This window comes from Gopherus evgoodei, chromosome 2 (assembly GCF_007399415.2).
Source record: "Gopherus evgoodei ecotype Sinaloan lineage chromosome 2, rGopEvg1_v1.p, whole genome shotgun sequence".
Classification (NCBI taxonomy): Eukaryota; Metazoa; Chordata; order Testudines; family Testudinidae; genus Gopherus; species Gopherus evgoodei.
In genome coordinates, this window is record NC_044323.1 from 81,989,348 (window position 1) to 82,006,581 (window position 17,234).

The 17,234-nt window shown below is 41.3% G+C and overlaps 1 protein-coding gene across 2 annotated transcripts in view; it reads left to right on the top strand.

Moving 5' to 3' along the window:
- The window catches only part of CDCP1 (CUB domain containing protein 1), a 47,158-nt gene that overhangs the window by 23,437 nt on the left and 6,487 nt on the right, over window positions 1–17,234 (top strand). For both annotated transcript variants that reach the window (XM_030551170.1, XM_030551171.1), the window contains exons 4-7: window positions 489–857; window positions 14,173–14,400; window positions 15,221–15,601; window positions 16,065–16,430. In XM_030551170.1, the coding sequence (XP_030407030.1) occupies window positions 489–857; window positions 14,173–14,400; window positions 15,221–15,601; window positions 16,065–16,430 (1,344 nt within the window). The remainder of the gene's footprint in view (window positions 1–488; window positions 858–14,172; window positions 14,401–15,220; window positions 15,602–16,064; window positions 16,431–17,234) is intronic.

Below are 17,234 nucleotides of genomic sequence, written 5' to 3' on the forward strand. Positions count from 1 at the left end.
TCAGCTACCGCCTTACATATTTGAGACTTGCCTTGTGTACTCTTTCTAGAGCTCTGAAATCCTTGAACTCAAACCGCTACACAAGTTCTCCAGTGATTTGAATGTCCTCTCACTTGTAATATTGTACATGAAATTCAGAGAGGCAGTGTAAGTAAACACAATTATACAAGTCACACACATTCTCCTGTGGAGCCAAGCTGAAAGTTGGATCCTTCACTCATGTGGTAGACAGGCCTGTGTTTTTGGAGCTTAACTCTAAGCCAACAACAAGAGCAGATTCTTTACCTTCTCTGTAGATCAACCATTTGAGGAGGACATCACCAACTCCAATATATGCACTCTTGTTTTCTTCTATAATTTAACCTATTGCTGAGATGTATATTAAAGGCTTTTTTATTTGAAGGTACTGTTTGTCCATTGTTGTTGTACTGTACTGTGCATGTGAATATGTATCTTCTTTAATGGTACCTTATTTTTTTCTGTAATAGGGTTGTGTATTATTGAATCTACTTTTAAAGGAGAGATGTCAGCAACCCTAATGTCTGCCAACTATCCACTTGGATTCCCAGAAGATGAGCTCATGACATGGCAGTTTGTTGTTCCTTCTAACCTTAGATCCAGTGTCCTCTTCCGCAACTATAGCCTTTCCAACTGTGAAAGGAAAGAAGAAAGAGTGGAGTATTACTTGCCTGCAGTATACAGTAGCCCTGAGGTTTTGAAACTGAGTGACAAACAACCTGCCAATATTCCTGGCAATTTCAACTTGTCCCTGCAGGGCTGCGATCATGATGATCAGAATCCTGGGATCCTCAGTCTGCTTTTTCAGATTGTAGTTCAACATCCTCAAAATGAAGAGAGTAAGTAACCACTTGTCCATTATTCCCTCTTTATGCTGATTATTTCATTTTCTCAATTCTTTTGTTAATGTAAACTGGGCAAAAAGATCACATGAAAGTAGGCTTCCTGCTTTTGTTTATAAACATTGGTGTTGTGCTACACACAGAGTGATTTTTGGTAGTGAATACTATTTCTGACTGCCTGCTGTTGGAATCTTTGAATTTTGGATGCAACATGAGTTTAAGCAAGTAGGTTGCTAAGCAACATTGAGAGGTCTGTGGTACTGTGTTGGATGCTAGGGGGGGTTTCATTACAGCAAGGTGAACAATATTCCCTAATCTGCAGGGAGGGATAAAAGGTACTACAAATTCACACTGCATTTTTTAAAACAAAAGCAAATTAAGACCCCCTGCTTCTGTTTCAACATGTTTTGTGTTACTTGTATTGAGTAACTGAAATCTTTCTTTTAAATTGTCTGTGATGTCATATCTTGCATTCTGTACACAGTAACTATGCAGTAGGTAGCTTTTCAGTAATCAGTACATCCCCTCTCTTGGGACCTGATTCAGTTCTCACTGAAGTCAGTGGAAAGACTCCCGTTTGCTTAACTGAACTGGTTAGTCCTGCAGTGTGTTCAGTATAGAAATCAAGGTCCTTTTTAAACATAGTCATGCAACTTTATTTATTATTTGACTCAAACACTTTCATAACTTGCTGCAGGGTTGGAAAGCTAAACACAGCTGTGCTGTGCTAGTACATGAGAGCCAGAGACTGGAGCTCACTACAGCATAAACCGCCCAGTTTAACTGATCAAGCTCAATAAAATGAAAACCAATGACAAGAGCGTTGAAAAGTAAATTGGATATTAAAAATTATTTCACTTTTAATCCTAGATGTGGTATTAGTAATATAAATAAGGACTTTTTTACTATTCTGTGCAAGTCCTGTACAGTGCCCATTACTATATCATTTGAGAACCTTCCAGTAGGGTAATAAGCCAGATTACTTTTATCTGGATCTTGTCCCTCTACTAGTAGGACTATTTGAATGTGTAGAGCATTCTCCTATATCATGCCATTTGTCACTCAGACTAGGTTAGCCAGGTCATTTTGTATCTGCTAATCTCCAACTGTGATTGGAATAACACATACATCAGCTGTTAGCATCTAAAACAGAATAAATTGTTTGACCAACTGTTGCTAAAATCTATGGGGTGGTGGGCCATACTACTGGATATCAAACAGACTATCTTTAATAGTTTTAGTGGTCACTTTAAAGTCAATATAAAGAACTCCATTTAAAATGCTGATTGAAATTTCTTATCACAGAGGAGCCACGTGGCCTTTTCACAGTGAATGATTTTAGAGGGAAACCTGTCCTTGTCTGCAAAACACAAGAGACTTTAACAACTTTGCAGAAATCTTTGCTCTTTTTGGGAAGAAGTGGAATCAGTTTCCGAAACTCAAACACTTGAAGAGAGCAGCTGTGATATTTCAAAAGTACTCCATGTTGGCTGAATTCTGCTTTCACTGGAATCCTTGAATTCAGTGGAAGCCCTGTTAGGCCAATATGAAGTGCTTTTTAAAAATCCAGATTCTGTTTTTATTGTACTATATGCCTACTAATCTAAACTAACCTCACTAGAAAAAAAAATCCTCTTTGTACATGTACTTAGTTACAGAGAATATGTTTCGATAATGTTAAAGGTGTAACTTAAAAAAAAAACAACCAAAAAACTGTGCTGTCCCAAAGTATAGGATCAACATCCAACATTTTGGAGACTACCATAATATCCAGCCAATATAATGAACTGTGTTAAAGGTCATTCCTACTTTTTTTTTTTAGATTTTGTCTGATGCTTCATATTCTTTGCATGGAATTTAAATTTTCTTTTCTTGTTTTATTGTGACTATAATTGTTTCTACCAGAAACATTAAGGGTCAGAGACTTTTAGATTAGATGTGTTGACTGCTTTCTAGAGTACATTTACAGGGATTTTGTGGTTCTATCTATTTGAGTGAACAAATGAATGCAAGATCTGTAACTAACAACATCCATGATTTCAGAATAGAGGAGGTGTCCTGACTAGATGATGATGATGGGGGTGGGGAAGGAGGGTGTATGTGTTTGAATTTTTGTTCTATTTGTCTCTAGATGGTTGCTGACTCAATATTAGCCAAGGAAGAGTTTGAGAGATGGTATAAAAATTCTGTTGTCATGTGACTTTGTACAAAGGACCTTTTCCCATTCCACACTTGTATCCAAGAGTGTGCCCTCTTGTGAGTCCCAAATTAGGGTTATCACAGAAAATGTGATGGGCATATGGGGTGCCCCATTCTACCTTACAGTTCCTCTTGGTATAGACAAACTTCTTGTCCATCATGTTAGAGTCAGCACACCTTGTCCTTGCTGATATCAACATTGATGATTACTGTTCTGATCATTCTCTTTGGGGCACCTGGCATCGGAAGACAGGATACGGGGCTAAATGGACCTTTGGTCTGACCCAATATGGCCGTCCTTATGTACTTATGTAGATGACTGTTGGTTTAGTTTAGGATCTCATGGTCTCCATGATAAGAATAGTATTGCCCTGTTGGTTTGTGTCTCAATGTACAGAGGTGGGCAAATTCTGGTTCTCCGAGTCCCAATTCAAAGGCATATTGGAGGGATCTGTTGTTATCATGGCATTATTGCCTACTTCAGACAGAGGCCAGGTACATCATGGTGGTGTACTACTTTATTGGCCTATTTAGTTTCAGAATTCTGTGAGGTGGAACACAGAGAATGGGCCATTCTGTCAGGCCTTGTAGGACATCATAACTATATCTTATACTTGACTATCAATAGGTCTCCTAAATTTTCTCTCCTTTTATAGCAGCAAAGAATCCTGTGGCACCTGATAGACTAACAGACGTTTTGGAGCATGAGCTTTCGTGGGTGAATACCCACTTGGTCAGATGCATGTACTGGAAATTTCCAGGGGCAGGTATATATATGCAGGCAAGCTAGAGATAATGTGGTAGTTCAATCAGGGAGGATGAGGCCCTGTTCTAGCAGTTGAGGTGTGAAAACCAAGGGAGGAGAAACTGATTTTGTAATTGGCAAGCCATTCACAGTCTTTGTTTAATCCTGAGCTAATGGTGTCAAATTTGCAGATGAACTGAAGCTCAGCAGTTTCTCTTTGAAGTCTGGTCCTGAAGTTTTTTTGCTGCAGGATGGCCACCTTAAGGTCTGCTATAGTGTGGCCAGGGAGGTTGAAGTGTTCTCCTATAGGTTTTTGTATATTGCCATTCCTAATATCTGATTTGTGTCAGTTTATCCTTTTCCGTAGCGATTGTCCAGTTTGGCCGATGTACATAGCAGAGGGGCATTGCTGGCATATGATGGCATATATTACATTGGTGGATGTGCAGGTGAATGAATCGGTGATGGTGTGGCTGATCTGGTTAGGTCCTGTGATGGTGTCGCTGGTGTAGATATGTGGGCAGAGTTGGCATCGAGGTTTGTTGCATGGACTGGTTCCTGAGCTAGAGTTACTATGGTGTGGTGTGCAGTTACTGGTGAGAATGTTTCAGGTTGGCAGGTTGCCTGTGGGCGAGGACTGGCCTGCCACCCAAGGCCTGTGAAAGTGTGGAATCATTGTCCAGGATGGGTTGTAGATCCCTGATGATGCGTTGGAGAGGTTTTAGCTGGGGACTGTATGTGATGGCCAGTGGAGTCCTGTTGGTTTCTTTCTTGGGTTTGTCTTGCAGTAGGAGGCTTCTGGGTACACATCTGGCTCTGTTGATCTGTTTCCTTATTTCCTCGTGCGGGTATTGTAGTTTTGAGAATGCTTGGTGGAGATTTTGTAGGTGTTGGTCTCTGTCTGAGGGGTTAGAGCAGATGCGGTTGTACCTCAGTGCTTGGCTGTAGACAATGGATCGTGTGATGTGCCCGGCATGGAAGCTGGAGGCATGAAGGTAGGCATAGCGGTCGGTAGGTTTTCGGTATAGGGTGGTGGTAATGTGCCCATCACTTATTTGCACCATGGTGTCTAGGAAGTGGACCTCCCATGTAGATTGGTCCAGGCTGAGGTTGATGGTGGGGTGGAAGCTGTTGAAATCATGGTGGAATTTTTCCAGAGACTCCTTCCCATGGGTCCAGATGATGAAGATGTCATCAATGTAGCGTAGGTAGAGAAGGGGCGTGAGTGGACAAGAGCTGAGGAAGCGTTGTTCCAGGTCAGCCATAAAAATATTGGCATATTGTGGGGCCATGCAGGTGCCCATAGCGGTGCCACTGATCTGGAAATATATATTGTCCTCAAATTTGAAATAGTTGTGTGTGAGGATCAAGGCACAGAGCTCAGCAGCCAGTTATGCTGTGGCATCATCAGGGATACTGTTCCTGGCAGCTTGTATTCCATCTGTGTGTGGGATGTTCATGTAGAGAGCCTCTACATCCATGGTGGCTAGGATGGTGTTTTCTGGAAGGTCACCAATGCATTATAGTTTCCTCAGGAAATCAGTGGTGTCACGGAGATAGCTGGGAGTGCTGGTGGCATAGGGTCTGAGTAGAGAGTCCACATGTCCAGACAGTCCTTCAGTGAGAGTGCCAATGCCTGAGATGATGGGGTATCCAGGATTTCCGGGTTTATAGATCTTGGGTAGTAGATAGAATAACCCTGGTCGTGGCTCTAAGGGTATGTTGATTTGTTCCGGTGTTAGTGTAGGGAGTGTCCTGAGTAGATGCTGCAGTTTCTTAGTGTATTCCTCAGTGGGATCTGAGGGAAGTGGCTTGTAGAATTTGGTGTTGGAGAGTTGTCTGGCAGCCTCCTTTTGGTAGTCAGACCTGTTCATGATGACAACAGCGCCTCCTTTATCAGCCTCTTTGATGATGATGTCTGGGTGGTTTCTGAGGCTGTGGATGGCATTGCGTTCTGCACGACTTAGGTTATGAGGCAAGCGATGTTGTTTTTCCACAATTTCTGCCTGTGCATGTTGTCGGAAGCATTCAATGTAGAGGTCCAGACTGTCATTTCGACCCTCAGGAGGAGTCCATGTGGAGTTCTTCTTCTTGTGCTGTTGGTGGGAGGGTACCTGTGTATCAGTGCGCTATTCAGTGTTGTCCTGAAAGTATTCTTTGAGTCGGAGACGGCGGAAGTAGGCTTCCAGATCGCCGCAGAACTGTATCATGTTGGTGGGGGTGGCAGAGTCCCCGAGATAGGACAGACTTTTCTTCTGGGCTGAGTGTGTAGTTGGATAGATTGACAATATTGCTGGGTGGGTTGGGGGTACCACGGTTGTGGCCCCATGAGGCAGGTAGGAGTTTAGACAGCTTATAGTCCTTTTTCCTTTGTAGAGAGGTGAAGTGAGTAATGTAGATCTCCTGTCTTATTTTAGTGAAGTCTGTTTGTATGGAAGTTTGGTTATTAATGAGAGTCTCCAGGTTGGAGAGCTCTTTTTTGATGTTTTCCTGTTTGCTGTATAGGATGCTGATCAGGTGGTTCCTCAGTTTCTTTGATAGAGTATGGCATAATCTCTCACTGTGGACTGTGTAGTATGTAGATAGCAGTGGATTTTTTACCTTTAGTCCATTTGGTATGATGTCCATCCGTTTGCATTTGGAAAGGAAGATGATATGTGTCTGTATTTGTGCAAGTTTCTTCATGAAGTTGATGGATTTCCACTCCATACGGCTAAATGCAGTGCCTTGCATGGTATCAAGTATCAGAGGGGTAGCCATCAGCTCAGGATTAAACAAAGACTATGAATGGCTTGCCAATTACAAAACCAGTTTCTCCTCCCTTGGTTTTCACACCTCAACTGCTAGAACAGGGCCTCATCCTCCCTGATTGAACTACCCCATTATCTCTAGCTTGCCTGCATATATGTACCTGCCCCTGGAAATTTCCACTACATGCATCTGACCAAGTGGGTATTCACTCACGAAAGCTCATGCTCCAAAACGTCTGTTAGTCTATAAGGTGCCACAGGATTCTTTGCTGCTTTTACAGATCCAGACTAACATGGCTACCCCTCTGATACTCTCCTTTTATGACATCCTCATGAGTCATTTTGATATGATGTCTGTCTTTCAAAACATGTGGGGAAGCAGTTACTGCACCAATGGTGTGGAAACTGCATTTGGAGTCTGACTGATTTATAATAGAGAATTTCTGGAAGAACCATGCAATAGGGAAGGCTAAGAAAACTTTCATGTTCTCCACTATCCATGAGGTTGTGGTGATTGTCCTCAATCAACACATGCGTGGTGATGTACAGAATATAGCTCAGACAATAAGATAAAATCCCTGCTTTGAGGAACAGATCAGTGGAACTATTACCGGTAGCAAGCAAGTTAGCTAATGTGAGATGCCTCTACTTAAAAATAGGGCCCATGGTTATTCACTGTGAAGAATTTTCCAACTACTTTATGGATAAGACTAATTGATTGGATATGATTTGCCTCCATGATAGGGCATACCTGTAGGTAGCGCAAACAACATTTTTTGAGTGAGTTTATTATGGAGGTATTTTGGGGCTTGGAGCGCTGCAGTTTATAACCTCCAAAAAGGATCCATGTCTCTTTCTTTCTTTTAAAGAAAGCATGAGGTTTAGGGACCATTATTGGGAGAGATCAGTAACTCCCTAAGTAGTTGGTGGTAGGATTACTCAAGAGAGAAATTCTCACCCTTGCTAAAGAGCCCATTGTTTGTTGGTGGTGATTTTTCCAATTACATCCTTGTCTCTAACTTTCTGATTTGGGGGTGGTATCAAAAAGGTGGTGGGAAAGGTGTGGAGGTCTCTGATTTCCTTAAATTCTGGCAAATTCGGTTTTCAGCCAGGATATCATATGGTTACTGTACTGGTCTTGTTTGGCTGATCTTACCTTTGTCCATTGCTAGGAGGTGTAGATGCTGATTCTTTTAATTCTATCAGCAGCCTTGAATCAGACGGGCCTCCCATTGAGATTGTGTTAACTCATCTGTGAATCTTGATTGAGGTGAACAGAGCTGTGCTTGAATGGCTTGAACCTTTTAGGAAGATGCCCGTGGTAACTATGGGTAGTTTTGTCAGCTCTCTAGCGCAGAGGCGCCGACTTTTTAATGAGTCGGGGGGGTTGGTGCGCTTGACCTCTGCTCCGTCCCCCCTCCATTCCTTCCCCTACCACACCTCTTCCTACCCCTGCCCTCGAGTGCGCCCTGCCTTGCTCTGCTCCCTCCCCCTGCCAGCGCTTCCTGTACACTGCAGAACGGTTGATCATGGCAGGCAGGAGGCACTGATTGGTGGGGCTGCTGATGGATGTTCAGCACCCACCATTTTTTCCTTGTGGGTGCTCCATCCCTGGAGCACCTGCGGAGTCAGCACCTATGCTCTAGCACAGGGTTCTTGTAGAGGTCTCTTGTCACCCAGACTGCTCTGTGTACTGGGAGCTGCGGTAGGAGACAGTGAAGTGTATTGACTGTAGTGCTGTCAGCATGTTGATGACGCTTCCTTGTTTTTTGTTTTGTTTTTTAAACTAGATCCAGGTTGTAGAGGGCCTCTGAGTACATGATACCTTGCCAAGATAGGGGCATGAATGAGAGCAAGATGACATGAAGCTCAGTCCAGGTGTTATATTAACTGGTCAGAGGAAGCCACTTGAAGATCTAGACATATAGTTACTTATATATATGTAGGAATGGCCCTTTGTTTTTTTTTTAAAAAAAAAAAAGGCTAAATTACTCTTAACCTACAGTAACTTCAAAATCACAGGTTAAAGTAAGTTGATACTTCTGGGTAAAGTGCAGCCCTGTGAAACCATTTGATAGAGGAAATGACTTATAATACTGTTGCCTGTATTAAAAATAATAATCCTGTAACGGAAGATTAGATGGTGCAAGTAATAATGAGCTATAAAGTTATTTATCTGTAGCTGGTCTGGCTTCAGCTCCTGTTGGCAGAGATTAAAAAATTGACACATGACAGTTGTCTGGCTAAAATGAGTTGGTGAGTTAAGAACAAATGCTAGTGGACAGAAGTCCACTTTGCAAAACCATCACTGCAGCTGCTGCTAATTTAGCAGGCCATCTCTGCAGGGAACAAAGCTGAAATGGATTCACCCTAGAGATGAACCATCTAGGCAGTGGTTGTGACACATCAACAGTGCCCCTTTTTTGGTTTCTGGAGTATGATTTAACCTTTAATCTGGCTCCATTCGTGAGCAGGAAATTCCTCATCCTCAGAGTGAGTTCATATTTGACAAAGCATGTTTGCTTATATTCAATGTACAGTGTGTCTTGAAACCCTAACTGAATGAAAGTATTCAGTTAATCCATCTTTGTATCTTTTCTGTTTTGGATAGTAACGTGGAACTTTAATGCATTATGTCCTGCAGATCAGATGTTAACCTAAAAATCCTTGCTGACTGTTGTATTTTATAAAATGCAAATAATCTCCTGAGTTTAAATAAGAACAGTGGTTTCTGTGGGGATTTTAGTGGATTTCATGGGTAGTTTTATATAATTTTTTCTTTCAAAGGCTACAGATACCTCTTACGCGTCGGGTCTATTGAAACTGTTGATTGTTTTTTTGTCTCTGTAATGAGAAACTAATTAGAACCATATTTAACTTCCAGATTAAAAAGAAAATTGATATCTGCGTGTTCTAAAGGCATCCCAAACACTTAGATAAGTTTTACTCCTGTCTGCAGTGCTTACAGTTGGGTGCCAGGGAAACATATATAGCTGTTCTCAATTAAAATCAAATATCCTATCTGTGCTACCACATATAGCTGATACAAATCATGGAGGAAGCATGACCTGGTGGTTAGGGCACTGGACTGAGAGTTGAGACCTGGATTTTCTTCCTGTTGAGCCATTGACTTACTCTGTGACCTTGGGCGTGTGTCTATCTTTGTGTCTCTGTTTCCCATATATAAAATGGGGATAATGCTGCTCACCCACCTTTTTGTAATGGGCCCCATTTTTATGCACAATGACTAAAATTTTCAGATTTTGCCTACACAGTGTTGAGCACCTAAGTAAGCTGCCTGATTTAAGTACTAAATGCTCACAATCACCTTATGTGGGTCTTGTGGTTGTGCAGTGCCTCTGAAAATGCAGGCCTCTCAGTCCATACTTGATGTAGGTGCTTAGCTCTTATATGCACATCCTCAGTGCCTGCGTCACCGCCACTTATCCTTCTGGTTGAGGACAAACTTTGGAGTCCATCAGTGGTACCACTCAATTGGCCAGAGAAGTCACTTAACCACAGTGCTTCTGTCCCTTGAGAGGAGTTTAATTGATTTCTTCACTACTAAACCAGTCTAGTAGCTCATACCTTAAGGGAGCAGAACCTTACAAGCTTTTTCTCTGACTGAATAATAGCTTTTCAAAAACTAGACTGAATTGAACAGAAGGTAGTTGCTGTCTGTCAGGGCAAATGCAGCAAAAAGCCACATTTAACAGAATCCTCTTCCCCTTTGATTTCCATTTAGAAAACATTGTGTGGGACCTCACAAACTGAGGCTCTTACCTTGCAGTTAATGGAAGAGGCCCAAAAATAGGTGCAGTAGGACTGAGTAGTCCCAGTCTTCTTCTTCAGTTAGTCACACCCCCCACCAGCTCTATCATTGACCATATACACTTCTACCCAATATAACATGGTCCTCGGGAGCCAAAAATCTCACCACCTAATAGGTGAGATCACGTTATATCGGGTTTGGGCCGGTATGCCGTGCCAGACTGGACCAGCTTCCCTGGCAGGAATTTAAAGGGCCTGGTCTCCAGCTGCTGTGGGGAGCCCCGGGCCCTTTAAATCACCGTGAGAGCTCTGGCAGTGGGGATTTAAAGGGCCTGGGGCTCCCCACAGCAGCCAAAGCCTCTCAACCTTTAAATCACCCTCGGGGCTCCGGCAGCTGGGCTTGAGTGGTGATTTAAAGAGCCTGGAGTGCCACACGAATTCGGATATAACGCAGTAAAGCAGCAGGGCTCGGGTGGCTCTTTAAAGGGCCCGTGGCTCCCCACTGCTTTACTGCGTTGTATTTGAATTCTTGTTATATCAGGTCGCGTTCTATTGGGGTAGAGGTGTATCATGACACTTCCTGAGCTGTGGGGAAAAGCCTTTCTTTACTCCTGCTGGAGGCACACACGGACACATCCCCCGAGCATTCAGATGATTGGCATTCTGAAAAGAAACAATATTCTCTGGGTTTAAAAACAAGCACAGGCCTCTTACAAAAAGCTTATAGTCCCTATGTGTGCCATAGACCTGCAAAGACAAATGGCCTGGGATCCTAGCTACCTGAGAGACTGCTTAACTCCCAATGCCATAGTAACACAGCTACAGCCAGAAGAGCTGTTTGAGCAGGATTGTGCTCTTTATAAAAGAGAGGGCGGTTATTGGCAGGGCATTCTCTGCGAGGGCCCAGGGACTCTGGAGCTTGCTCCCCACCCCCCAAAATAGCCCATATTTGATGAGCAAGCCTTCTGCAGAAATCTTGTGTGTGTTAGGGTTTTCGGGAAAAGATAAAGGTCTGTTGTGTGGGCTGACAGACAATTTTTCTGGATTTTTTTTTCATGTTTGCTGTCTGCTGGCTGAGGCAGATTGTTAAATACCAACTTTTGATTACTGAAGGCTAATAGTTGGTGTTGTCAATATATTTGTATTTATTGCAGCTGGCTGTAAATTTTCCGGTGAAACAGTTTTGTCAGAAAATGATTCTACAGAATCAAAATGTTCTATATGAACATGTCAATTCCATCTGCACTTTTGATGGAAACCAGGCAGGCTGTCCAGCTTGCAGGCTGTCCAGCTAGCCAGCTACCTGCTTGGAGGACTCCCCATGTTCTCTGCCTGGAGTTTTTCAAAAAACTCTCTTTTGGTGCTCTCAAAAGAGAACTTTCTAAAACTTCTGTTCCATAGAAAAGTTGACATTTCCAAGTCTTTCTGATTCAGAACAAAAAGACTTTAAAAATACCAAATTTTTCATGGAATGGAAATTCCAGTGCTCGCAGAGTTCTAATATTGATCGTGCTCGGTGGTTATTGTAAATTAAATTATAGTTAGTTGCTCACAGCTTTGTACATGTGTGCATTTTAAATGTCTAATCTAAAGAAATAAGTATTGGGAGGCCCTCTTTTCATCTATATGATCTCAATAAACTAACTATTTTGCAAATTTACCATATTTGGCAGCTTCCCCTCGACTTTAGCTGAATTTGATTATGAATAGACTCTGAGCAACCGGACAACTTTGTTCACAGCTAAGCTAAAGAAACTTAAATTGTCTGATATGCTTGTAAATGGGGGGTGAAGACAACCTTGCAATCGATGTAAATCTGAGAAATGAGAACTCTTCCATTTCAAATCACTAGTGTGTGTGACCAGTGAAGCTGGTCAAAAAATGTAGAAAACCTTTAGCAAACTGTTTTTGCAAAAGTTTCATTTCAATTTTTCAAAATTTCAAAACAATCGTCAGTTCTAATGGCCATTAGTTCTCGGTTGTGGCTCAGCATGAGCAGTGCTTTTTGATCCATCTCTCTGTCCTTCCCTGGGACCTCTTTCAGGGGACAGGCCTACTCCCTGCACTCCTCTCAGGGTGAAATCTGATGATTCGCCCAATTTTCTGCTTGGCTTTTGAGACTGCAGCACAACTGTTTGGCAACCGTGTTTCCTGGCAGGTCCAGCTGGTTTTGGTTTCTAAAAAAAAAAAAAAAAACACAAAAAACCTCTTCAGAAGCTGTGATTAGTATGAAAAAGCAATATCTCCAATTAGCTTCTTGAAAACAAAGTACTATTTATCCATAGGAACATAGCATTCACAGAAAAGGGCTAAAACAACAAAAGGCCTACATGCATGACTCTTTTTTACCTAAAACTTAGCAATTCCCTCAATTTAGGCAGGCCTACTTATCCTAAATTCACTATCCACCTTTCCTCCACCTCTGGGGATCAGGGTTCCATCTGCATTCCTGCAGATCCTGCCTCTATCAGCTTTTGGACTGAGGCTTTCTTTTAAGCTTTTCCAAACCATTTCATTTTCCCCATTTGGATTCCCATCTCCCCTAGTCCAGTTACCAGCTGCCCTGTTGATCAGAGGAGGTAAAACTTCAAAGGAATTGACACCTGTATTGTTTAAGTACAGGTGATTGGCTGTCTGGACCCCATCATGCAAAACCACCTGGCTGATATAATCCCTAGTTATCCTTTAACAAGCAGCATCTTAACCATCAAACAGAGGGTCACACAGTGTTCAGAAAAAAATGTACCACTATCTCCCGAGTTCTTCATTCTCAATTTTGTTTTTAAGGCTTAAAATAAAAACAAACAAACCCAAAATGTAAACATCACAGAAAAGTACTTTATTCCTTTGTGAAAGTAACATCAGAACAGTATTGCTGTAGTTTATGGTATGTAATATGGAGAAATGAAATTAATTAGCTATATAGTACCAGTACTCTGTACTTACTCAGCAAGTTTCATCCACAGATCTCAAACCACTTTACATGGGTAAGAAAGCATTATCTCCATTTTACAGGTGGGGAAAGTGACACAGAAAGGTGACTTTACTTGCTCAAGGTCACACAACAAGTCTGACAGAGCTGGCAATAAGACCCAGAACTTCTGACTGAGTCTGGTGCCCTATCCATTGGTCTTTTATGACCATTCTATAGCACCTACTGTGAATAATATTGCTGTGACCTAAAGAATTTTCTATAGCAAGCTCTTTATATTCTTGCGTAGCCTTTTCAGAAGGGACTAGCATACATGAGATTGTGGGAATTTGGCAAATAATAAGTTGGCTAAAAATGCACTTGGGGGGGAGGGGCATCAAAACTATTCACAAATTCATATCAAATTCAGCTGAAAGTTTCATCCAAAAAGAAAAATCTTTGGAAATATTGAAACATTTGACACTTTCAGAATGAACCGTATTGACATTTCCAAAATGAAATGTTTCAAAACGACATTTCTTGTCCTGTGGATCGAACACTTTTTGTGTGTGTGTTGTGTTTCGGGGACTTGAAACGAAACTGAATCTTTCCAGTTTCAAATGATCTGATTTTATTTTTCCAGAACCAAAACTAAATGTCAGCTGTTTACTCAGCTGTACATATGATCCTTCTGAAGTTCGAAAGGATAGAAAGTGGAATTGGACTTTATTATAACAGGCTAACTCCTAACCCAGAAGAACAGTTACTTGTATTAATTCCACTAATGTAAAAAGTAAATAATGCTTTCTTAGCTAATGTAAAGATAAGTCGAACATCTAATTTTTGTAGAAGAGAGGAATGGGATGAGGTTCCAGTTCACCACATTTATTTAATTGCTGTGTTTGATCTAATTCTTTTTTATTTTCCCCATTTCAGATGTAACGTACTTGATTGACTTACGGAAAGAGAGGGACATAAGTATAACCATACAGCCAAAATCACCACATAGTGGGCGTCCATTGCAGTTTGAGCCAGAATGTTTGATCTGTAAAGATCTTAGAACCTGTGAACGTAATGTTACTTTAACATCAGGCAACACATATGAGATTTTCTTCCTGTGTTATGATTTGGAACATCTGAGGATCACAGCTGAAAAAACCATAGGTATGACAAGAGTCTTGTATTTTGTTACCTACAGAAGGGTTCTACATGTTCTCATTTCCTCAGTATTCTACTGAAGGTTCAGGCTTGTAAATCCTGTCTTTCACTTGTGCTTAAGTGTGGTTTAGCTTACAGACAGGTGCTGAACAAATAGGTGGTGGGTACAGTAAGTTAGTAAATAAACCAGTTTGTGTTTAAGATGTAGGGATTTGGTAACAGAAAAGAAGAGCATAACTAGTTTTTGGAAAAATTCAATCCTAGCACATGGAAGACAAGCAAATGAGGGAAGCTTCTTGCTTAGCACTGGAACCCCGTCTTAGGACAGAGCTGTAGCAAAGCTCTTCTTCAAACATGGGGCAGGTGGCATCCATACTTCTTATACCAGATGTCTATACAATTCTATGGAAAATCCCGTGAAGTGTGTAGACAAATGGTGAAGGGAAGATAATATCCTGTGTGCTGACCAAGTGCCATCAAGCGAACTCTGTGCATTTGTATTTCTTGGTTTTCTTTAATATCCTGTAACAGTCAGGAGAAAAGCTTTTGAAGTACATGAGATACACACTCATTAATAGTTACTATGGAAAATATAATGGGAAAGGTGACTATATGGATGTACTCTATAGTGCATCCCCACAGGACCAGAGCTAATGGGGAATCTGAATTATTTCCATCTTTCAGCACATACCCAATACCAAACAATGGAACTCTGTTGTTTTGTGTTTGTACAGACCTAACCACTCTAGCACATAGAAAAACCTCATTGTAATAGCTCTGCTCAATGTGAAAAGTATAGCTATAATCTGTGTCTCTGTAACTGCAGCCTGTTGGGATCTCAGATACTGCCAAAAGAAGATCTATGACCTCACTGTGCCCAGGGCTATTTCCCAGCTCCCAGTTCGGCTGGATAAGTTTACTTGGAAGCTGTTGGCTCCAGAAGAGATCAATGTGGAAATAAGTTCTCCATCCTTGAAGCTACAGCAACACATCCAAGAGCAAAGGTGCAATAAAAGTTACAGCTATGGCATTGTCAGCACCACCCAGGGAAAGGAGTTAAACCTTGGTATATTCTGTCCTGGTGGATCCATTGAAAAGATTCAGATGAGAGACAATATCACCATATCCCTAAAAACATTTGGCAGAGGATTCCTCAATGATTCTCTTAATCAGGATCTGAAAATGTCTTTTGTGCCATTTATTAAAGGTAAGGTGGAGGTCTGTTCCTTCACTCCATTCCCCAACTCCTTCAATATATCCGTTAACAAATAGCCATTGTACATCTGATAATACAATAACAGGAGTTACATTTCTTTGAGTCCAATTCCGATGTCATTACTTGAGCAAAGCCTCCTTTGAATCAATGGGGAGTTTTGCCTGTGTAAGGAGGGAATAAAAACTTCAGATTTGGAGTTGTGGGTGGGTAGTTATGAGGGAAATCCTGCAGGTAAACCATGTTATAACTGTGTTACCCAAAAATGATAAGTGACGTGTTACTACTAATGAGATACTGTGATGAGATATTGTGATTTTTCTATGTGAATCCCTAGTCACCATTGTAAGTGATGCATGTTTTATTTTAGAAAAGAGTGGCTAAGTAATGTATTTAAAGAGAAAGCCAAGAGCATTGGCAATACTATGTATACAATCTATCTCTTCCTGTACTACAGAGGAATGTATCTTCACTGTGACCCCAGACCCAAAAGCTCAAGTTTACCTACAGACCCCTAACTGGTTCGAGGGTTTGCCTCCTTATGTCTCCGTGTCCTGGAACATCACAGTCCCCAGTAAGCAAGTTGCTCGCTTAGCATTCTTGAAGGAGCGGATGGACATTACTTGTGAAATAGGGCGTGCCTATGTCAACATAAAGGAACAGAAACCAAAGGCTGAAGAAACTGTGCGCCGTGAAGATGAGCTGCTTTCTGAGCCCCTGCTTATGTATCACCACTTCTGGGTAAACATCTCTAACTGTAAACCAGTGAATAGGAAACAGCTGAGCCTGCAGTTCTGGGTGACATTTGTCTCACAAAAGACAGGTGAGTTGTCGCTGTCTTTCTGTACTGAGGGAGGATAATGCTCTGCAGTATGGAGGCTCTGGTGTTTTTTGTACACAGGTGTGAATATTCTAGTAGACTATTTGCTTCATCAATTTCTTGTACAGAGAAATGCTTCTCAGCAGCTTTTTCTACATTTTGTAGAATACAGCATCAGATGCCTAAACTCTGTCAGGATCCTCTCTTTTTTAGTTGTATTGTCTTAAGGAACAATCAAAAGAAGTAGAAAGTGTTAAAATGCTGAAGAGATTGAAGTAGCAGAATTGAGATATGATTCTGAATTTAGTTGAAACAGAGAATGTAAAACTTGATGTATAAATTCCAAGACATTTAAGGACGAATCTGTATATTAGACACCATATTCGAGAACGTTTAGGAATATATATATATTAATGATGTTTGCAATTGCATTATCAGTCTTGGTTTTTCAGTTTCTTCTTTGCTATATTTAGCTCAAAAGTAAGAGGAGGTTGTTCTCTTCTTAACTGAAGATGGACAAAAGAGCTGCAGCCTCCTGTGGGATTAGATTCCAAGTCTGAACATTGATATTTGGATGTGCTAATTTCAATGGGGCTGCACACAGATCGTCACTATTGGATCTAAGAGATCAGGGCCTAGATCAAATAATCCACTGTACAGTCATAAAAAAAAAATCAAATAAAATTAAGGACAATACCTAGAATCAGTTCCCTGAGTCTTGGAGCTTTTTATTAAGTCAGTCTTTGCCACCTAAATTTGGCAATCATTTTAAGCATTGGGAGAGCTCTGAAATAATACTGAAATCCT